Source organism: Micropterus dolomieu, linkage group LG13 (assembly GCF_021292245.1).
Source record: "Micropterus dolomieu isolate WLL.071019.BEF.003 ecotype Adirondacks linkage group LG13, ASM2129224v1, whole genome shotgun sequence".
Lineage (NCBI taxonomy): Eukaryota > Metazoa > Chordata > Actinopteri > Centrarchiformes > Centrarchidae > Micropterus > Micropterus dolomieu.
In genome coordinates this window covers 28,599,152-28,622,718 of record NC_060162.1, presented here as the reverse complement: position 1 = coordinate 28,622,718, position 23,567 = coordinate 28,599,152, and the positions used below count along the sequence as shown (strand labels likewise).

Genomic DNA, 23,567 nt, shown 5'->3' with positions numbered 1-23,567 from the left:
CAAACAAATTTAGGTTGTCCCTGGTAGAATTATTCCTGATGCTTTTCTTTCAGTTACTTATTTAAATTAATTATTATTCCAGCTCTCGTGGCTGTGCTGTGTTGCTTATTTAGTGTGTGTGACTGTTTCTTGTTTTCATTTTTCTCTTAGTTGTCTTACTATGTCAACTGTTTATTGCTGCTGTTCGGCTGGTTGTCTTTTACTATTATTATTATTTTTATTTTTATTGTTTGTTTTTGTTTGTGTTTGTTTGTTGTGTTTTTCTCCTCCTCCCCCCTCTCTGTTCTATTGCAGGTTTCGTTGCTTTCTGCAATTGGTGTTTCCCACAGCTTTTCCCTGTTGTCTCCACCTTGCATCCCCCTTTCCCCCTTCTCTTACAGGTGTTGTCCTTTCTCTGTGCTGTCTGTTTGTGCCCCCCCATCCCTGTATCTGCGCCCCTGTCCGGCTCGGTGACAAATCAATACATAATTAAATAAATAATAAAACAGACAAAGGAGTATTTTAATACTCTCTTGTTAAAGTAAAATCTGTCTGGCACAATATGGTATCCAGGTCATTATACTCTATACCAGGCTGCTGGGCAGGACAGGTTTAAAAAAAATAAAATAAAAAAGGAGTAGGAGGCAGCAGTTATTGATGGATAGAGTCCACTTTTTCCTGAAAGAAATCCAGGAATTTGGAGCAGAAGTGTCAAAGGGGCAGGGGGCATCATGAGGGTGGAGCAGCCGGTTTATGGTGGAGAGTTGGTGGAGGTTTTAGGGGGGCGACCCAGCCAGTGTGAAACGAAGACACTCAAATGAGGTGATGTTAGGCAGTGGAAGTTCTTTCACTGCGATGTCAGCTAAATGGATAACAGCTAGACCACCATGGCCCGTAGAGCGAGGCTTCTGTATGTATGTTTGGTTAAGCGTCATGAAATCCTGCTGATTTTGCCAAGTTTCTGTCAAGCAAAGAAAATCCATTTTCCTGTGAGTAACTATTAGGCTACAGAGCCGTAACAGTTGGCAATAGAGATCAGAACACACCTAGTTGTCTGGACATTAAACTGAATGAAGCTTAGTGACTCAGGTTTTGTGAAAAATGGCGAGTTGTGAAGTGGCGACACACGCCAGTGTCCTCGCTCACTCACTCACTTTTCATTTGTATAATTCATAAAACTTTCGGGGCACCATTCGCCCAGTGCCTACGGACTCTCCGAGTATGGTTTAATAATTACACAATTATTCCTAGTGATCAGTTAGTAGTAATTGCTTAATCATTTCTATAAATCAATCAGTCAATCTCATATCGAAGGCATAAATCCTCCGTTACAGTGACCTGGAGTTAAACAATACACACACACAGTTCCTGTGATTACGGTGAAATTTATTCGGTCCGAACTTCGGTGGGAGCAGTGGAAGTTAATTCGACAGAAATAATGCTTAAAAGGGGAACTTGGTTGTTCCTGACTTCGAAGTGGCTTGGCTTAACGGTCTGATAACTCTTAACAAACAAACAAAAGAAAAGATAACTTCCACGAAAGGGAGTGTGTGGTTTGAAAAGAACAAAGAAATCTTCACGCCAATGAAGAACTCCTTAGGGCGTTGCTGGGAGACGGGGCACGCTCTGTAAGCGTGTAGAGCGAAGAGCAAGGGCGAAGAGACGAGAGAGCGTGCTTGGATCTGTGCTTTTGTTGTTTGGGGCGTATCCCCCAAGAGAGAGGGCTTTGTTTCCCCTGAGGCCTTATGCCTTTTTACATATGTCTATTTTCTATTTGCGTGTATTTTAATCAAATACTTTCCCCCAAAGAAACCTTAAATGTCATAAACAGTTAGTTTTTAAGCATTTGATAAAAGGAAGGAAAGCTATCAATTAATCGTCGTAACGATTAGAATGGTTACCAGTTAAACACATTTTCAGGATTTCAGGATGAAAGAAACTTAACTCAAAATTTCCTGGATAATATTGGCTATTAAACATTCTTACTTAGAGAATATAAGCAAGTTACACAAACATGGCATCAGATTACGAACAATAAAATACAAATTGATACATTAAAAAAGCGGGAGAAGCATTAAAACAATGACATGTAATGCTAATTTTGTCCTCTGGGGGGAGCTCTGGTCCCATGAAGAGACTGAGATAACTTCTTTAAAACAATCATCATGAACTCTAGCCTCGAGTGACATCTTTAAATAGCTAGTATTATTTTACAAACAGTCCAAAACTTCACAAATCCACCTGATGACAGCACTTTGAGTGTCATATGGTGCTGTGGGTGAAGTCAGTTACATGCTGATACAGTTTGGTTTCTATTTTGCTGATTTGACTGATGTCGGCAAGGTCAGCTGTCCTATTATCCTATGATGGTACAGTTCAGGTTCAGAGTTGCTGAGTATGTCATTTTAAGCCAAGAAGTCAACAAGCTGGACCAATATACACACTGCCGTGGCTGAGATATAGCAAGAGGGTGGAAATTACTGGGGGAGTCGTCATGGGGCTGGTGCATCCTCATCTTGTATTACTAATTGTTACATCATTGAGATGAATGTCACTACTTTTAAAAAGCTCTAATTCCCCCAGGTCAACAAGAAACAGACGAATATCTGACAAACATGTTTTATCGTCAGATTCATCAGTTGTTGGAAAACTGAACAACTATTTTCTCTAACAGAACATGGAAATTACTCCAGAATTCTGGCTTCTTGAAACAACTGAAAAGTAACCTGAAACTACGGGTAGTTTACAATGAATTGAAAAACTTACTACACGCCTGTAGAGCAGAGGAAAGGACAGCAAAAGACAGAAGGAGACAAGCCAAGTGGGAGAGCAAATACAATCACTGGAAGAACAATAAGTGGTTTGCTGCCTATACACATTGAGTGAAATAAGCAGTAAATAGTGTTCTGTTTTCAATTCTAACTTTATTTCTGCTAAAATGCGATTCACTATAGAACCTCACCCTCCTATGCCAGAGTGCTGAGAATGCTCTAATAAGCTCATCTTTGTCCAGCGACCTCGTTACCTCATGCTCAATCTCTTTTTTTCTCTGCTCATCGTGTTCACTCATCACTGGGTTGAACTTGGCAAGCAGCTCCACCAGACCTATAAAGTTTAAATTGTGGCCACGGAAAGCAGTGTTTCATTCTGCAAGGTGACAGCACTAGCGAGCCTCTTCACAACAACATTCCATTGTTTGTTTTCCCCCAGCATTTGCATTTTTTGGTATGTGAAATGAACACCGCTGTGTGCGTTTGTCGCTCCCACATTTTGAAACCTTCGAATGTAAGACTTTGACTTCACTTGCCAAAGAGGGTACAGCAGAAACAGAAGACTGAAATAGATGATTGTGAGAAGCCTACACTAACCATGACCCGTGAATGTATTCTACATTTTTTTAAAATCTACATAAAATATCTGTCCTTGATAATACAACAGCTTGAATTGGCTCTGTGGAAAGTTAATGTCCTAATTGAACAACGATTTTCATGTGACAAATTATATAAAAGGTTTACCAAAAAAAATTGTTACAGCAAGTCATTCTGGAAAACATGTTTGTACTGTTTTCATCTAATATCAGACCCCACCTACATTTTCAATGCTTTGAGCTACTGCAATAAAGTCATTGTCAGAATGAACATAATATATACACTACACTAGAAAAAGTCCCAGCATTAATCTGTCAACTAAAACAAACACCTCTGCTCTCTGCCCTGTCAAGCTAATGGGGAATAACACAGGATTATTTTAACTTCACAGACAAAAGTCAGTTTAAGCTTTAAGTGATCTAACCACAATCATGTTATCAAGTCCCCTCCACCCAGTGTAGATGGTAATTAAAGTTTCAAGTTCAAATTGATTGATTGATTACCCTTCGTGATTGTAAAGCAAATAAGACAATTAATGGGAAGAATTCATGCTTCAGCAAAGCTCCAAAGCACTCTAATGTAAAAGGATTATTACATTTGGCATTTGTTCAAATACTTGACAATCAAAAGCCACACTGGACCTGAGTCAGCCTTAAAAACAATGAAGTCTCTGGAATTAACTCAGGTGTGCCATCTGGGTAAAATCCAGCCGTTTATTATGCTGTCAAGAGGAGAGAGAAGTGGTTTACGTCTTTAAGATGGTTAATTTAAAAATCTCAAATTTAAAATCACAAGTTCCATCCCGACAACAGCCAATCCAAACATACATATTTGCATCTACCCATACACAGTTGAGGCCACATATTTACACCTAGGCTAAAAACATTCAAACATATTTGTGTTACCATACATTTCTTGTGTTAAGTCAATAGGGTATTTACTTTATTTCCATAAGAGATCATTTCAAAAATAAAAATTTCAGCTTTTGTATACTAGAACAGATTTACAGTGGATCAAAGGTTTAAATACACCATGCAAGGGTGGCAGCATTATGTTGGTGTTGTTTTGCTGGAAATGGGACTGGTGAATTTAGAAAATCATGAGGAAGGAGGATTATCTGCAAATACTGAAGCAAGATCTCAGCTAGAAGTCAGCTAGAAATGTGGAGCTCAGAGGTAATTCAGTCTTCCAGCAGAATAACAATCCTAAGCATACAAAATGGCTCATAGAAAACAAAGTAAAAGTACTGGAGTGGCCAACACAAAGCCCTGACCTGAATCCAATAGTGAATTTGTGGACTGAACTAAAAAGGGGTGTCCGAGTAAGGAGGCTAAGAGTAAGTCTGTCAAGAGTGTTACAGAGAAGCTTGTGGACAAATTCTCTAAGCATCTGGTTTGAAGTGAACCAATTAAAAGGCAATGTCACCAAATACTGAGAAAGAAATACTAGGAGAATTTAAATATTTAGCCTCAATATGTACGTTATGCCATTCAGGGTTAATGAGCCTGGAGCCTCTCCCAGCATGCTTCACCAGAAAGGCGGAGGACCATGGCGATGTTTCAAAATAGCAAAGAGCATTAAAATGCATCTCTGACTAACCGAGAGTTAACTTTGTTATGAAAACAGTTCAATATAACGTTAAAGGGCTCTCCACACTTTTACACAAAGTCCACTTAATTCATGGATAGTCCTACTCAGCCTGTGAAAATCGATGTACTGTATGTCTTCTGTGGCTCTGAAAGTTGTTTCCAAAGTTTGAAAATATGTCCCTGATGAAGTCATATATTTCAGCTTGAGTTTGACAGCAAAAATGTTTTACATACAGTAAAGCCTGCATTACAAACTGAAGGTGTGGAATCAAGTGGACATATATTATGGTGGAAGGGTCTAATGAAAGTGTGACGGACCACCGTCACTATGGTTGAGTATGCACTGTGACTGCCATACCAACGAGCCAGGCTCTTTGGCGTTGCGGTCAAGTTGCATGTTTGGTACCCTGTAAATCTGGGTGGGGTGACTGCTCTTGCCTTTCCGTCACATATGAAATCAGAAGTGGGATGGCTTGCCGTGAAATTGTCAGAGGCGTACCCTGTGATGTGTATGTGGGACCCCCAGGGTTGGTGGACCCCTGTGTGTGAGGGAACCCAGAGAGGGTGTGGATGCAGAGGTCACCGTCACTTTGGTTGAGTATGCACTGTGACTGCTATACCAACAAGCCTGGCTCTTTGGAACTGTGGTCAAGTTGCATGTTTGGTACCCTGTAAACCCGGGTTTGAATCCGCTCTTACCTTTCCGTCACAGAAAGACCTTATTAAGTTGCACTATTAGAACTGTAGGATCCAGTGTTTTTGGAGTTCGGCCCCCCACTCTGGGAGTGTAATACTAAATCTTTTTCAGTAATAATTGCAAATCTTTGAAATTCTATATATGATAGTATTCTTTTAAAATGTTTTTACCCCAAAAGTTCAGCTTGAAGTTAGAAAAAGAAAATACCTCACATAATGAGATCACAAGTGTACTGTACCTGTAACACTTTACTGAAGCTATGTGCTCACATTGACTGACATGTCACACGCTAAGGGTCAGTGGCTGCAGTAGGTAACCAAATGAAAAACTTTAAGTCCTCTTCTGCATGATGTCATACTCATTTCTAATATATATGTAATTATGTGAAAACGTTGGGTTTATCATTATTCTGGCAATTTTTGGATATTGGATAATAATCTTTTTGTCAATAAAATGTCACAAAATTGTGAAAAATACCCATTATAACTTCACATTCCCAAATTGCCTGTTTGTCCATACAACAGTCATAAACACCAAAGATATTCAGTTTACTATCATTTTGACAAAAAAATTTAAATATTGAAACAATTAATTTACTAATTGTTTCTCCTCTATTTGGGATCTTCTACAAAATATACAATAATGGACCCAGTGGTGGGTCTGGCATGACTGAAGTGGTTTTAACCAAACAAAATAAAAGCAACAGGCTTAGCTGAGCTGACGGGCAGTTCAGTTTAAGGTGAGTGACAGAACTAAGGCAAGTGTATGGGCAAGAAGCAAGTTTTCATTTAAAAAACATAAACATAAAGTCACATGCTATTGAAACAAAGCTTTTTGTATGTTGGGGGAATCCTGGAGACGGAGCTAACATGTCTCTACAGGACACTGTGGTTGCTGCATTTAGCCCAAACTGGCGTGCCGGAGCTTCAACCCAGATGAAGTGTTGATCCCACCTACAGAGCCATTGTTGTTTTATCTTATAGGTGGCATATGTTACATTGGGGAGACTTTGTTGATGTCACTCAAACATGTAAATACAATGTGTGCATGCAGGTATGACTATGCCTGAAAATGATGTGCACCACACACACTGACACACAAATGTGTTCTTCAAACCTCCACAAAGTTGCATCACACACAGTGAGCAGATGTCTGGAAATCCCCTGTTCAGTCATGACATCAGGTCGTCTGCAGTGTAACACAGGGAGTATGTTATGAAAGATTTCAGAGGATGCTGATCTGACATTACTGGGAATGACTAACTTTATGGAATGCAATTATAAGAAGTGAGCAGAATCTGGTGTGATTCCCTAAACCACTGCGACACAAATATGATAAGATATACCCCTGCAGAGATCCAAGATAAAAAGTAGCCCAAACTTGAGACAAATGATCTGCGCAGTGGAAGAAATCTCTCTAGGGTAAATATTTAACCACAAAAAGTCCCAGATATCAGCAGGCATTCAGTATTTTGCACAAAAACAGGTTGATTATGCCAAGGGGAGGTAATGTTTGCAGGATAAAGAGGATTAGCGTGAATGGAGATGAGAGACTGATCCTCCTCTGTAAACACATAGAATATAAACCTCTTAAGTTAACAAGCTCTATGATAGATTTTTAACCTTCCTACATGAAAAACACTTGGTAGAGCTACTGCTGACGATGACGAAAGAAGTATTCACATCCTTCACTTAATCAATTGTGCACATACTACGTTAAAATACTTCATTACAAGTGCAGCATTCAAAATCCTACTTAAACCCTCAATTACTGATTTTTTGGGCCACCGTGGGCAGCGAAAACAAGTTAATGTACGTAATGTACATATTTAATACTGTTGCACCCAGCTGGGCAGGGCTGTTTTTTTTCTGCAGACATGATGTACAAACAAAAGCCTCTGCGGTGTTGCTCAGCAGCTGAGTGTCTGTTTTCCTGATGTCTCCCACTCTCTAAGTAGCTATCTGCTGTTTTCTCCTTTTTCCCCTGAGTCAGCAGACAAGCAGATCTTAACCTCCACCAGTTGCCAGAGGACTTGCCCCTGCCTGCTTAATCTAAATCGCTCACTCACACTGTTGACAGCTACACCAGAGAGCAGACCTAGTATCCATCAAGCTGCACAGAGTTTGATGCCAATGTAATCCTGTTTGAGCATACAGTACAATGACAAAACATACAAAATGCTTTTGCATTTTTACTGCAAGATAACAAAGCTCAAATCTAAAACACAAATTCTTTTCCATTTATTAAATACAGTATCCCATCCATACTCATTTGAATGTGCATGTAGGCTATTTATATATATTATTATTATTTTCTTCTTATTATTCTCCTTTCTTTATTGTTTGACAATGTAAATGGTGTATTCTAGCCCTGGCTGAACTAAATCAGGTGTCTTGTAAGCACCTGCGGGCTGGTCGTAACGGTAGGCTTTATGATACAATAATAAAACAAAAACTTCAAACTTCAAACAAACTCAACCCTAAATGAATTGAAAATGTATTACAACTACACAGTGACTGAGATTCTCAGGGTTAATTATTTCATCTGTCATGTTAGCAGCTTTAAATCTGACCTGTTGGCCATCATAAACTTTCAGTGAGCAACTTCATTTATTTCATAATAAACATCAGCCAGATAAATTGAGGATGAAGAACTGAAGAGTTTGCAGCGCTAACTTTAAAGGTAACTGTGGAATACAGTTTCACTTCACTTAATTTTAGCTACTTATGGTTTTATGAGCTGAAACATACAGCTGCTACTAGCAAGGTTTTCCTGGTTTTCCAGTACTTTACTTAAAACGTACTAGTCGCTGTTTAAAAGAAACTAGTACTTATTTATTAGTTCCATTACTTACAAGTAACTATTCCATTAAAATGTTACTATCAACAAGCCATTTAACTAGCCATTAGTGAATGACTAAATGCACAATGAAAATGATAGTAGGAGCCTATTTTTTAGAATAATTACTTGTAAGTAATGAATAGATTCTAGGCCTAGTCTCTAAATAATATAGATACTAAGATACTAGTCAAATGGAAATAGTTACTAGTGACTAATAAAAAGATCATATCTGAACTGCACAGCCTCATAGATTTCAAATTGTAGCCTAACTTATTGACAAAAATGTGCAATTAGTTACAAGTAACTAAAAATTGTTGCTAGTAACTAATGGAATAGTTAGTTATTAGTAGGCTAACTAATAAATAAGTACTAGTTGCTTTTAGATAGCGACTAGTAGCCTAAGTTTTAAGGACTGAATGTTAAAACGGCTTGCCATAGGCGTCCTCTTTTGTCCCTAACACTGTGTGATGTCTAGCTTTTTCCCGTGCACAAAGTTTTCTCTGGACCAGAGTGTTTGACTCACCTGCAGCTGCTTGGACGTGCTGACGGTCCTCCGGTCGTGTACCGGCAGGGAATGAACGCAGAGGAAAAGGTGCAGAGGTAAGATGCTGCCGCAAAATACGGCAGCCCGCATCATCTTGTCCCACAGACACGGGCTGGTACCACAGACTGGTACACAGGAAGAGGACTGAAGCGGCTGAGGAGGACGTCGTGTTGTGGAATGAATGCCGGCAGGGGTTCTTGCAGCCTACCGAGGGATTTCTTTGTCCTCTTCCGATAACTTTTTTTTCCCAAGTTTTTTTTTCCAAGTTTCAACTGCACTACTCACGTGATTTAACCCCTTTGACTCCAAACGTACCACGACCAGGCCTAATGCAAGTGACAGGTTGCTGTAGCCCAAGCTGTCTGCCAGAGCAGATAGCACAGAATAGTTATCTATAAAATAATAAGACAAAGTGAATGTCATAAAATAAAGGTGCTGTCCAGCTGCTTTTGAAGTGTGAGTTTTATTTTATTTCTTCTTTTTTGACATTAACCTTCATAAGATGATGACGAGCTCTTTGGCCGGACTCTAACCGGGTACATTGCAGTTCATGGTCGGCACCCTAACCCTAGGCCACAAGGCACCCCAGTGATGCCTGGACCTTGTCAGGATTAGGAAGTACAAGGTCCAGATGGAGTGGCACCCTCCTGTCTGAACATCTGTGCTGACCAGCTGGCCCCCATCTTCACCGGATCTACAACATATCACTGGAGCTGTATGAAGTCCCCTCACTACAAACTCTCAACAATCTTTCCGGTCCCCAAGAAACCTTCTATCACAGGACACAATGACTACATCCTGCAACACCTCAACCCCCCAGGAACATAATGCAAGGATACTGTTTGTGGACTTCAACTCAGTCTTTAACACCATCAACCCAGAAGTCCTCAAAGAGCCCTCAAACAGGACAGGAACAGACTATAACCAACAGTCAGGGCTAACCTGCCCTCCATTCAGGACTTACACATGCCCAGAGTCAGGAAACATCAGACCCTCCATCACACCCTAGATATAACCTTTTCCTACTTCCCCCTCTGGTAGGAGCTCCAGAGCACTGTTTCTTAACACAGGCCATCGCTCTGACAAACAGTTAAATCAGGCATATAGTGTCAATAACCCTGTGACACTAAAACATCCCAGCATACACTTTATAAATTATTTCTGTAGAGTTTTAAATACACACTGTGCTTTAACACTGTCAATATAAATCCTGCACGCTGTATGTACTGTAGAAAGACATTTATACATGCATGTACTGTACATTCACTTCATAAAGTAGTTAATAAAGTAATGTAATAATAATCTGTTACATTAAATTGCAATCTATTAGATTACTTATTCAATATGTATTTCATTTGCTCTATTTGTATTGTCTACAATTTACAGAAACTAAACGTACATATACTGTAACTATTGTATGTACCTATCTTTGTTCAGCTTCATTGTCTTTATTTTGTAGCTATATGTCTCTTTCTGTCTTCCTGTAAATGATTCTGTGTGTAAGAACCATAGACTGTTTAAGAAGTAAAACTGGAGTCGAATTCCTTGTATGTGTACACATACTTTGCCAGTCCAGTAGATGTTTTGGAAAACAAAAAAAAGTATGAATGAACTTGCTACCAACATAGCTGGCTCAAAAAATTAATTAAATTGAGTTCACTGTAATTATACATACAACATGAATCACAGCAGGGCATGTCTTTGTGGATTCTTTCATCTTATTCTCAGACCATCACAGTTTGGATTACAGTTGATATGGATAAGGTGATTCAGTAGAATTGCCTTCAAACTTTTTTCTCCAGTTCAACTTTTTCAATTAAGAACAAGAATTCCATAATTGCCTTTCCACAGAACTTTAGTCAAACCATATCTGCTCCTTAACCAGAGAGCCTTTTGCTGATCAAACTGAATTCCTCCTGCATTAGCTCAGTGGGTCTATTCTACAGGTTAACCACAGCTTATGTGTAGAACAACTGATTCTCTGTCTCCTGTCGAGTGTTCCTCTGACATGTAAAACAAGTTGCTCCTCTGCCTGTCTTTGTTTGCACTGGTAGTAAAATCAGACCAGCTGCTGCACTGTCTGGAGGGAAACACCACTCAGGCTCTTTGTGTGATTCAGCCTCTGGCAGACAGATGCAGAATTATGCTGGATAACAGAAACAATTCATCATCCACTACTTCACACACTGACAGTTGGATGTCTGAGTTTGTGTGCAGTAGGCAATTACACGCACACACATTTGTGAATGATGCAGGCACCAACATGTATTGAACACTAAATAAAGACGATTAAGATGACACTTGGGTTATGACCCCTTACTCTATGTTTATCACATTATTTAATTGTCGGACTGCTGGGCGACTTCCTATTATGCATTGAGCTCATCTCTTCTCCTCTCCCTCTCCATCTGTATACCTTCTTATCCCATTAACGCATGTTACTAACTTGACTTCTTCCCTCTCCCGTAGTTTTGCTTTCTTTTCCCTCTCCACTCTCCTTCTGTCGCTTTCTGCAGGTGTTTCTGGCTCCGGAGCTGAGGGGTCTGGATCTGTGGTTGTGGGCTTCCTGCTGCTTCCATGTTCCTGCCTGACACCTGTTGCCACAATTAGTATCATTAGTCCTATTGCTATTATTATTATATATTAATATTAGTAGTACTATTATTCATTTTCTGTCTTTACCACTACCACTTTCGTCTTTCTGTGTGGATATTGTGTTGTATCAGCAGGGGGCGCTGTTGCATTTGCTCCGCACACCAAACGCCACGGAAGCAAGCGTCAAGTTGGCTGGAGATGATGGCGCTTTAATAAAAATCTTCCAAATAAAGGTTTAAAAGCAGCCGCCGGTATTTCAGAACGTTTACCAAAATGAGCAGTTATGGTCAAATATCTGAAACATTCCTTCTGTATAGCTTACTTGATTTCATTTCGGTGCTCTTTATTACTAAAATATTGTTTGGTCGGTGAACATGTGTATTTTGAAGGTTCTTACAGGATGTGCTTAGTTGACCTGACACCGGTGATGAAACTTGAAAATGAAGGAACGGTGAGGAGGAAGAAGAAAAGGAACTTGCTAGCTTGCTAACTCCTTTAGCAGGCTTCTGGTTTTAGCGTTTTCACAATGGCGCCTTTAGACCTTGATAAGTACGTTGAAATAGCAAGACACTGCAAATACCTGCCGGAAAATGATCTAAAGGTGAGTTCAAGTAGCCGAACTTAACGTAGGCTACGGTTTGTTATTATCAGTGGAAGCAAACCGGGCGACTGTAACAGTTAACTTACGAGGTTTGTTCGACAACCGTGGCTAGTAACTTAACTGCTAACCTAAGTTATTAAACGGAGGCAGTGAAACGTTATTGTTAGTTGTGTTCACATTTTACCGCCGTCACCGATATTAGCGATCATCGTCTAGCAAACTCGGATGCAAATTTGAGTGTGGACGGGAGAGTCAAAGAGGAAGCTGTGCTGTTAAATGCTGCTGGCTATTAACAGCTAACGTTAAATGGTGCGAAACACGGCAGGGCACAGCAAACAGTTTCATCAGCGGCTAAGTCAGCAAATGTTACTTTAACATGTTTAGCGTTCGAATACTAGGTCACGTCAAAGGTTAACTTAACGTTAACTAAAACACTTGTTCAGGGAAGCAATACGTAACGTTAACTACTGTTTAACAAAAATGCCGCAGAGCTATTCTAAATCTGTTATTCACCCTCCTCTCCTGACCCTGCTAACATCTCATCTGCAGACAGTACTCTTATTATGATTTTCTGTAGTACTTTCCTCTGCCCTGAACTGTCACACTAATCAAAAGCAATAGTAATCGCAGCAGCAGTTTGTTGGCTTCATATTTCAGCAGAATGATAAGGGAGTAATATACATATTGTTCATTGTGCATCCTTGTTTTTAGAATCACAATGAGCTTTAATGCCAAATATTGTTTTACACATAAGAGGAATTTGCTGTGGCGATAAGGTGCTACATGTAGACAAACATACAGTCAACATAAATAAATGTAGAAATATATAAATATGGAATAGAAGAACAACGTTGCAGATATGTACATGTGCATTAGTCTGGGTCTGTGCCGTGCAGAAGTAACACAACGGAAGAGACTATTGTGTAAATATATAAACTGACAACATAAAAATATACAACAACAACAAAGATCAACAATCAACAGCAAATATGTGCAACGTGCCAGGTCTGTGCCTGACATGAGATGAAAGAGTAAAAAGGGAGGGGGAAGAGGACATTGGTTCTCTGCATTTAACTCATCATATTTAGGAGAAGTGGGCTGCCATCGCACGGCGCCTGGGGAGCGGTTTGGAGTTCAGGGCCTGGCTCAGGGGGCACCTGAGGCATTGGTTGGCGTTGGACTTGATCCGGCGACCCACCGGTTTCCAAGCCAAGTCCCAACAGACGGAGTTATTTACGTCCTTGTTTAACTTTTTAGCCCCAAAGTCACTGTAAAACCGTTCTGTTAGCGAACAGACACAAACAATAGTTCCTACCAAAGGCTCCAGTCCTCATTTCTTAATATGGAGTAAAGCAGTTGACCAGCAAGCTCTTGTGCTGTTATGATGCTGGATTGTAATAGGATTACTGTAAGCACTAACTATTTTTATGTGTTACTTTTTCAGAGATTATGTGATTATGTTTGTGATTTGCTGTTGGAAGAATCAAATGTTCAGCCAGTCTCTACTCCAGTTACTGTTTGTGGAGATATTCATGGTCAGGTAGGCCATAGTGAATTTATTCTAACTCCCCCATGGATGATAAATAAACCTCACTTGTTACCAAATTCTAGTTTTTTCTTTTAAAAATAATTGATTCTTTATTGTTCCCGTCTAGTTTTATGATCTGTGTGAGCTCTTCAGAACTGGGGGCCAAGTTCCAGACACAAATTACATTTTCATGGTAAGTGAATTGTTTTTTGTTTTGTTTATAAAAGTTGCAGCAGAATTAAAACAATACAGAGGTCATGCCATATTTAACGAGTCACTCGACTTCCATGTTGATTTTATGAAGGCGTGCTCCTCACAATGCAGCAAAACATTTTTTAAAAAGAAGCATGTATTCCCTTTTGAAAAATCCCATGTCAAGGGTATATTTTCCTCATTTACACAAATTGTGGATGTATTGTAAACTGTTTTCTTGCAATAAAAGCATATATGAGTACTACACATAAGACATATTGCAGAATCACCTATATGATGGTTAAAGTAGGAACCCTAAAGCATCAGTACTGCACTGTATCCTTAGTTAACCTGCAAGATCTTCCAGGTGTCCTGCCTAACTTCACTGTTTAGTAGCCAACTCATCAGTCTTTGATGTTGAAAGAAAAATATTCACAATAACAATGCTAACATGCTGATGTTTAACAGGTATAATGTCCCCCATCTTATTGTAGTGTTACTAACATTGTCATTAGTTTTGCATTTATGTAGGCATAAGTCAGAGTATAAGGCCCAAAATGTTATCATGATAAAAACATTTCATATCACATATAGGAGGTAGAGCGGGTTGCCCATTAATCAGAAGGTCGGCGGTTCAATCCCTGGCTCCTCCAGGCTGCAAGATACTGAACTGGCGGCTGTTCCGCCAGTGTACGAATGTGTGTGAATGTTAGTTTCTGTTTGAGCACTTAGGCTCAGTGAATGAATGTGTGTGACTGGTGAAGATGTAATGTAAAAGCGCTTTGAGTGGTCGAAAAGACTAGAAAGGCGCTATACAAGTACGGAGCATATCATTCGATATTAGGACTGCACGATTTGGAGAAAAAGTCATATAGCGATTATTGTGGACAATATTGCAGATTGCGATTCGATTATAATGGAACAAATGGTACTATGAGTCTACTTGCTTGATTATCAAGGAAAATGAACAAAATGCTGACATTTTGAAATGTGTTTTTGAACAAAGTTAAGCGATAAATAATAATTATAACAATAGTAACATATTAGTAATAGTAACAAAAGTATTTATTACAATTAGTAAAACAGAACTAAGGGAGCGTGTTGCTCTACAGAGGAGGTGGCTAGAAGGAGCAAATATTGGCCCACTGGCATCCTGGCACTGGCTAAATCTACTAATCTGTCCACTGCAGAGACACTATCTACAACCTGGAGGAGGAACTAGTATTACTATTATATTATAACATTAAATAAACAGTATCATTTTCACTTAATAGTATACTGTCAGTATAACAATAATAGCCTATATTCATTATAATTTCATATAATAGTATAGCCTACTATTTTACCGCTAGTAGAATCTTAAATCCAGATGCCATACCAGATGGTTAGTTATGTGGTTGAACCTTTATTAAAGGTCAGAATATGACAAACATTTGATGCCAAACAGTGGATCACTTCACAAGTCTGAGGTAGAACATTCAACACTATTATGATAAAATCTGTTTTAACAAATATGACTAGTAAATCTTTTCTCAGTCCCTTTTCCTCAACAAAATAAATATTTTAATAGAAAAATGAAGTGCTAATTTGTTCACAATTCAAATGAATTAAACCAAATATTTATTGACGAAATATTGAACATTTATTATATTGTTATTGAGGATAATTAAATTGCGATAATTATCATTATTGATTTATTGCCCAGCCCTACCATCCAGTAGTTATTGAGATATTTCAGTATGGACCATTGTGGTTGACTGACCGACAGACTGACATTGCCAGCGAACTAGCATGGCTAAAAACACTCACCAGCTTATTTGTAGTGTGCAATTCTTCAGATCAGTATCAATGGGTTTGTTTATTCCAAATAACTGTCCCTCTGGTCTGCCTTCTTTCCTTGATATCAAGTAGATGATTCCATAACTGAGCGAAACACAATCTTCCTGCAAACCTCATGCTACCCATCCCATATCCCCCACTTTTGCACACCCTCAAATATCTAATAGTTCTCTAATATCTGTTAGTTTGTTTTGTACTGTTTCACACAAACACAAATGTCAAATGAATGCCTTGTGCCAGACCAACAAATCAAACACAGGACACGCAGTCTTCAAAAAGTTTTCAATATGTTACATGCTGCTTCAACAAGTACGAGCTTATTGGCACGTAGCAAACAGGTTGAAAGAAACTACAGTTATTCTCTACGCAGGTTGTTCTGATATAAAGGTGCACTGTATCCTGGAGACAACAGAGTTATGTTTTGAATAGATATATGGAGGCTCTTTAATGTTTTTTGGTGTCTCTGATGGTGTCTTCTTTTCCCTCCTCCAGGGAGACTTTGTAGACAGAGGATATTATAGCCTGGAGACATTTACACACCTGCTAGCTTTAAAAGCAAAGTGGCCGGATCGTATCACACTACTTCGTGGAAACCACGAAAGCCGACAAATAACACAAGTGTATGGCTTTTATGGTAGGTACATGTACTTCACTCTTACTGATCATGTATGCAAATGTTTTCTGTTTCCCATCAAACCACACTGCCATGTATGTTCTGCTTACTTTTAGATGAGTGCCAAACAAAGTATGGAAATGCAAATGCCTGGAGGTATTGCACAAAAGTGTTTGACATGCTGACTGTGGCAGCTGTAAGTTCATTCATGGTTCTTTCACATTTGTTTCAGGATTACATTTGTCTGCTGTGCTCTTTGGTCATAGGTAGGATGTGTAAGCAAAGCAACGATTCAGTTGTAAACACACCATTCCTCTATGTCAAACTCGGGCATTGCACTAATGGAAGATGTAAGCTGATAGTAGTGATTTGGTCCTTTAACTTCCTTAACTCTGTCCTGAAGAAAAAATCTGCATTTCTTAAATGAGGAAATAGTGTCAGTGCCTTTGCTATTGATGTGCTTTCTTGGAGATCTATTTTAGAGTCAAGCTGCTGTAGAGTTTGTATTAGATTGAAACCCATTTCTGATAGTTAGCCACCTAATATTAGAGCTGTAGTCCCATAATCATTCAGTGGTAGGTCATTCCAGCAGTTATTTACAGGGGGAGTTTGTACTGTGCTGCAGGAACTGATCTCCAGGCTTCCTTCCTACTGAAAGTACAGTATGCAGTTTTTATTATCTATTATTAGGATGGTCACTTCTTCAACAAATCAAGTTAGAGTAAATTTTAACTAACCTGTTTTTAAATGAGTGTCTTACCCGTACGTATGATCTATATATTTTCCTGTGTAAACTGCACTGTGTATATTGAGTGTGTGGTGCAAAAAATTTATGGTGACTCCAGTTCTGTCATTATCCTAAAAACCTCACGATGCAATGCCAAAAGGCCGCACATCTATGCAAATTAACTTTGCTATCGTAGTTTTGACCTTTTTACGGGCATCTGGTCAGGGCCTGGTGAAAAGAGGTTGTCTATTTGACGTTGCTCCACTCATTTCCCAAAATATATCCACACACTGCTTCTCAACCGCTTTATTGTTCTGATTATCCAATCAGAAAGGCTTGACTCACTAGTGTCCTCCATTAATAATTAGCTTAATTTACTGATGGGTCAATAGGCATGCAATAGGTTTAGCTAATATTGAATTTTGAGGGTTTCCTCTGCTGAGTCACAAGGCAAACAGACTTTTTTCCCAACATACAAACAAAAGTTGGAATTTCAAATAAAGCGACAGACTGTACTATTTTTTTGTACTAGAATACATTATTTACAGAATAGCTGAGAACAACTTAGAGGCTGCTAGATGATGAAATGAATAAACAGGAGTAATGTGGGAAGTTTAGATGAATAGTGGGAAAATAACTTAAGAGGGCAGTATGCTTCTGAAACCATCCTCCACCCACACCTTTCCACCACCTTTGTATCTCTACAAAATCTGTATATGCAAAAAGTGCAACAGCATGAATGCCTTTTGTTTGAGATTATTTTGTTTTTTGTGAAATTAATTATTCTCAGTTTACTTCATTGTTAGACAGCAGAAGTGTCAGGTCAAATATTGTCAACAATATTACTTCTTTAACCCTCAGTCTGAAGCGGTTATATATTAGCATGCTAATGTTAGTTTTGTCATTAACTAACAGAATGAAACAGTTAGACCTGAAAGTAGTAGGTATAAATATTTAGGAACAACCAACCTCTAAGGAATAACTAGGGTGTGTAGCAAGTTGTTTGACTTTAGTGATGCATGAATCTTCACTTAGTAAACACTTACCAGCAGACAGACAGCTAGTGACTGATTGGGCAAACACTTGTTTGTCATAGCAACTGTTTAGGGTCATTGTTGGAGTTCTTCTGACCCCTAGTGACGAAAAGATTCAAATGCTGTTTTAAGTAATAAGTATAGTCGTGTACAGTACAAGTTTAGAAATTTACAGAGGTGACACACACACACACACAAACACAAACAGAGCAGCATCAAAATGGAACCATTTTGAACAGACTTCAGGAACACAATTTAGTGGACTTTGTTGACAAAGTAGCTTCTTAATACATTGACAGGTTTTTACACACATACAATATCTAACCTTATCAAGATTTTGACTCAGAACTGCCTGATTTTCTAATTACATGTTTTAACCTCTTATTCCAGTTGATAGATGAGCAGGTCCTGTGTGTCCATGGTGGTCTTTCACCTGACATTAAGACTTTGGACCAGATCCGCACCATCGAACGGAACCAGGAGATTCCCCACAAGGGGGCCTTCTGTGATCTTGTGTGGTCAGATCCAGAGGACGTGGACACCTGGGCTATCAGTCCACGAGGTGCTGGCTGGCTGTTTGGCTCGAAGGTTACTAATGAGGTACGTTGTGTGGTCAACATTTGAAACTAATCAGTGGGGTGTGGGAACCTTTGACTCTTAACATCAGTTGTATGAAAGTAATGCTCATATTTTGTTTTAGTTTGTTCACATCAACAACCTGAAGCTCATATGCCGTGCACATCAGCTGGTTCATGAAGGCTACAAGTTCATGTTCGACGAGAAGCTGGTGACTGTGTGGTCGGCGCCCAACTACTGCTACCGCTGCGGCAACATCGCGTCCATCATGGTCTTCAAGGACGTGAACAGACGAGAGCCCAAGCTGTTCCGAGCCGTCCCTGACTCTGAGCGCGTCATACCTCCCCGAACAACCACTCCCTACTTTCTTTAATGATAAGAGCCAGTTCTCTATCCTCTCCAGCCTCTGGAGATCTCAACTCTCAAACTTATTTATATTCAACATATTTTAAGAAATTCTTGGGAGCAACATCACAGGTATCCAGCATCTTGAGTTAGAAACGGGTTTCTTCCCAGGCTACTGTCTGTTTGCACCACACTCACTTTTTGTTCTGTCAAAAAAAATCCTCTCCTACCCCCAATGAGAAAATGATACTTTTTAAAGATAAGATAATATTAAATAGTTTAATTTTGATGGTGTCCCACTGAGGCAAATAAACAACTGAGTTGTAATTGCCAATAATACATGTTCAAATAAAGTGATATATATATTTTTCTGTGAGCATTTTAGCAGTTTGATCTCATGGTTGCCCTTTAAAAGACTAGTGATTTCTGGAATTAGGAAACAAACTCTTGTAATAAGTGCTCCTGTTGAAACACCTCAGACTTACTGCGTAAAAAACTGCATCTGAGCCCATCCTACAGCATTCTGCTTTAAATGCGGGTTTTATTTTTAAATGTCATCTATCATATACTTTCCTTTTAATTTGTTTCAATCTATCTGTTAATACAGACACCATGTATCTTTGACAAACATCCACAAGTGTAAATTAGCCTTTTACTCATCACTGTGACCATCTGACCAATCTGACAGTATGATGAACTGTTGCTGCAACATTTTATAAGCAATATAAAATAATATCCTTACAGTATGAAAATAGATTTGTTAATAGCTCAGCTCTGTAGTTTTATTTGTTGCAGAGAAAGGTTCTTTGACACTGTTCCCCTGTTTTGAATAAAACATTCATTAAATTGTGTGAGTAGTAGTCACTTGAAACACTAAAGGATTTTTATAATGTAGTCCAAACCATTGTTACATGCGGGCAGAAACAATACGATCAGGATGCATAATAGGAATGGTGGTCCTGCCTTTCCAGACTGCACTGTTCATGACTTTAACGGGACCAAATGAAAATAAGGTGTTGTGGAAGAATACTTTGTTGTATCTACTTTATGCTTACCAATATTTTAAGCATTTATCAAGCATTTAGTCCACCACCCCACCTGACTGCCGTATATATATATGACTCCGTATACTGGTGGTGAAGTGACTGAGGTACTTGTAACTGTTAAGCTTTGTTCATTTTCTGCTACTTCATATTTCTGCTCCAATGTTTTTCAAAAAAATCAGGGTGCACTTGGGACCCTTTGTCACATTTCAGTAGAATGCGGATCATGGTATTCTTGATATTTTTTTTTTTATAACATTTTCAGTTACACTAAGAGCAATGCACTAACACTAAAAGAATAACTTGAATTCAAATTTTAAAAAGCCTAGTTTTAACCAATCCCAAAGATGTTGTGTACTTAATGTAACAGCACTACATTGAGGTATACGGTTAAGAGTATTCCGGATCCACTCCTGCATGTAGGCTTTCCCTGCAGCCACTGAGCTGTTGTGGATGGCTCTTCTCTCTCCTGGTATGCCGAGTGCAGTGCAGGCTCTGCAGAGGGACTGTCCTGCAAAGCACCTGCACTCTGCCTCCACAGGAAAGCACCTGACCCTCCATCCTTGTCTGTAGCAGTTGCTGATTAGCCACTGTACTTTCCATTCGACAGCCTTCTCCATGTGTTCCTCCCATGGCACTGTTACCTCCAGGATAGCGATATTCATTTCCTCTGATACCAGAACCATGTCCGGTCTCAGGGAGGTCATGACAACCTGTTGTGGGAACTTGATTTGTTTTCCCAAGTCCACCAACAGTTGCCAATGCTATGCCGTGCTGAGAAGCCCGGATGCCGCTGCAGGGGTTGGGCCTGGCTTCTCACCTGCTCTCGCAAAGCAGATGGTCTGCTTTGGAAGTTTGGACTGCCAGGAGCTGGTGATGGCATTCCAGATGGCTTCTGCAATGGTCTAGCACCTGGTTATGCTTCAAATGCTATTGGCCCTTCCCTAGACTCAACCAGGCCCCAGCAGTGCAGGTTGGATGGGTTGCGGAATGCATCACTTGGACCAAGAATATGATGCAGCTCTGCCCGCCAGAGCTCATTACACGAGATCTTCCTCTGCAACTTGCTCCCATCTTGCCCAGGTGCAACACTCTGCTGCTCTACTGGACCTGTCCTCCTCTATGGCTGCTCGAACCTCTTTCTGGACCAGCTGCTGCCACTCTTCGTACCTGGTCATAACGAGGGGTTGGAAAGGCACCCAGCCCAGCTCTTCAATGAGTCACTGCTCCTGCCAGGACTCTGTGGCGTAGCTTGGTCTGCCTGCTCCACAGCTACCTCTGCTCCACTTCCTGCCAGTCACTGCAACCCCTGCTCCCGCTGTCCTAAACTCTTTACCGGCTCCCCTGTGATGGTCGGAATTGGTGAGTTTGTCATGGAGAACCAGAAGGTTCTAGGATCCATCTGGCTCTTGGTACTGATTCTGTGGTGACTGTTAAATAATCCATGAAGGCACAGATTAGTGATTGGCAAATCCCATTTCTGGACTGGGACTGGGCCTCTACACACTGTTTCAGCAGATATAACTAGCATGTCCATAGCCAGTGCAAACAGGATAACAGATATGATGCAGCCTTTGATGATTCCCACCACCAGTATTGGCCATTCTGATGATGTTGTCCTTGCTGGAGCTCTTATCCTAAAGTTGTAGTAATCCAGGATGAGGTCTCTCACTTTGGCTGGGACATAGTGCCTCTACAGCATCTCCGTCAAGCCATAGGCATTGGCTAAGTCTAACCACAGCACCACCAGGTTGTTTGCTCCATTTTCCTCCTCCACAGCAAACCTCTCCAGCAACGTGTTGACTAGATTAGCTCGCAGTTTGGAGCCTCCTGTCCACATCCCCTTTAGCTGTAGATTCCAGCACCACATCCACATCCTTACTGAATTCTGCTGTCTTGCAGCGCTACCCTATCTTCCTCTTATCTGACTTCATGTTGGGAGTGGTTGCTAGCACCACTTGGTGTGCTCATCTCCCCTCTGAAGGTGTGGTTAGGGTGGCAACTCACTCCACCCCAGGTTTGCTGTCTTTTGGATCTGCCACCTGTCTCTTCAGTAGTCACCAACCTTTCATTGTTGTCAACTGATGTCTCACATCTATCCCTGTGTTGCTATAGGTCTTGTTTGTGCATGTAACTGTGTATTTCTGACCTGTGTGTAAATACTAACAATAATAACAAAATGAAAACACTGAATTTCCCCTTGCGGGATTAATAAAGTATATCTTTTTCTAGTATCTTCTTCTTCTTCTAACTTGTAGCTCCAGGTCGATAGTGAATAAGTTGTATCTTTTGATGCTCAGCCCGGACAGCATCAGTGACATCTTCCATCATCAGTGACACTTCCGAGGTAAATAGAACGCAGCATATGGGGTCATTGGATGTGTCAGGTCATGCAACATCAGACACCCACACCTCGGGACCCGATACCAATCGGGTAATTCAAATGAATGCATTTTAAAAAATCATATGAACCAATAACACTTTGGACTAAGAGTCTCATGCACATCACAAGGATAATTATGAAATGAACATTTGAAGAAAAACCTACATGAACAATATCAGCATAATCTACTAATCCAACAATTTGGTGACAGATCTTTTTCTGACATTAGAAGTTTTCAGCTTTAACGTTCAGCTTTATTGCCTTACAAAGTTAAATCTATAGGGAAAAGCATTTAGAAATTAAAGGACTATATAATCCCTGCATCATCGGATTCATTTGAAGAACTGGAGAAAGCTTTCCGCCTAAGAATTCTCAATGAATTTATGAATTGCTCACGTAAAGCAGTCCCATTTTATTTTGATTAAGTTTTGTAAATATTCACGCTTGATTACTGCCAACTTGACTGTTAGAATTAAAAGCAAATCAAAATTCTTCGTCAATTCACAGTTAACACACTGACTGATCCCTGTTAGGCGTTCAGGTGTCCTGCCAGCGGAGAGAAGCTTTTATTTTGGAAATGCTGACCCGGAAGTAGCTAGCCGGCTAGAGTGGGCATGAAAGTGGGGCGGAGGCTGTCCTCTCCCTGCCTCTTCCTGCCTTCTTGCCTCTCACAGGACAACAACCTTTTATATAGAGTAGCGTTTAGGTTTTAGCAGACAGGCTCGCTAGACAGCGTCCAGTGCCAGTGACACAGTGAGATGCCAAGAAGGTCGCTTTTCACCCACAGAGCGTGTCGTGGCTTTTGCGCTGGTTTTTGAGGAGCATCACTGTGGTACTTGTGTCCATCAACGTTAACGTTAGCCGCTTCGGGAGGTAAGAAGAAATGTAACGTTAGAGGTGCAGAGGTGGTTAAAGCTGCTGCAGACAGGCTATGTGAGTCTGTGACCTGTTTTTATTAAATGACACGTTTTGGCTAACTTACCACTGGTTATCGTCTTTATCCAGACATTATTATTTTATTTTATTGTGACGTTAACGGTGTGGTTCCCTACTCAAATTTAACGATGTTGGCG

The 23,567-nt window shown here is 40.0% G+C and overlaps 3 protein-coding genes across 4 annotated transcripts in view; 2 read left to right on the top strand and 1 right to left on the bottom strand.

Annotated features, from left to right (window-relative positions):
• The window catches only part of LOC123981916 (stromelysin-3-like), a 33,501-nt gene extending 24,226 nt beyond the window's left edge, over window positions 1-9,275 (bottom strand). Inside the window, exon 1 of the mRNA XM_046067159.1 lies at window positions 8,998-9,275. Within this exon, the coding sequence (XP_045923115.1) occupies window positions 8,998-9,111 (114 nt within the window). The 5' untranslated portion in view covers window positions 9,112-9,275. The remainder of the gene's footprint in view (window positions 1-8,997) is intronic.
• Window positions 9,276-11,886: 2,611 nt separating this feature from the next.
• On the top strand, window positions 11,887-19,917 carry ppp6c (protein phosphatase 6, catalytic subunit). Its single transcript, XM_046067160.1, has 7 exons — window positions 11,887-12,214; window positions 13,659-13,754; window positions 13,870-13,935; window positions 16,266-16,407; window positions 16,503-16,582; window positions 18,538-18,747; window positions 18,848-19,917. Exons 1-7 carry the CDS (start codon window positions 12,140-12,142, stop codon window positions 19,094-19,096), a joined length of 918 nt encoding a protein of 305 aa, XP_045923116.1. The 5' UTR covers window positions 11,887-12,139; the 3' UTR covers window positions 19,097-19,917.
• A 301-nt stretch (window positions 19,918-20,218) lies between these two features.
• Window positions 20,219-23,567, top strand: part of scai (suppressor of cancer cell invasion) — a 38,522-nt gene continuing 35,173 nt past the window's right edge. The window contains exons 1-2 of one of the 2 annotated variants that reach the window (XM_046067158.1): window positions 20,219-21,473; window positions 22,370-22,458. The gene's annotated coding sequence lies outside the window, so the exon portion shown is untranslated. Of the gene's footprint in view, window positions 21,474-22,369; window positions 22,459-23,121; window positions 23,368-23,567 lie in introns of those variants that run through there. The other variant, XM_046067157.1, reaches the window with a different exon arrangement.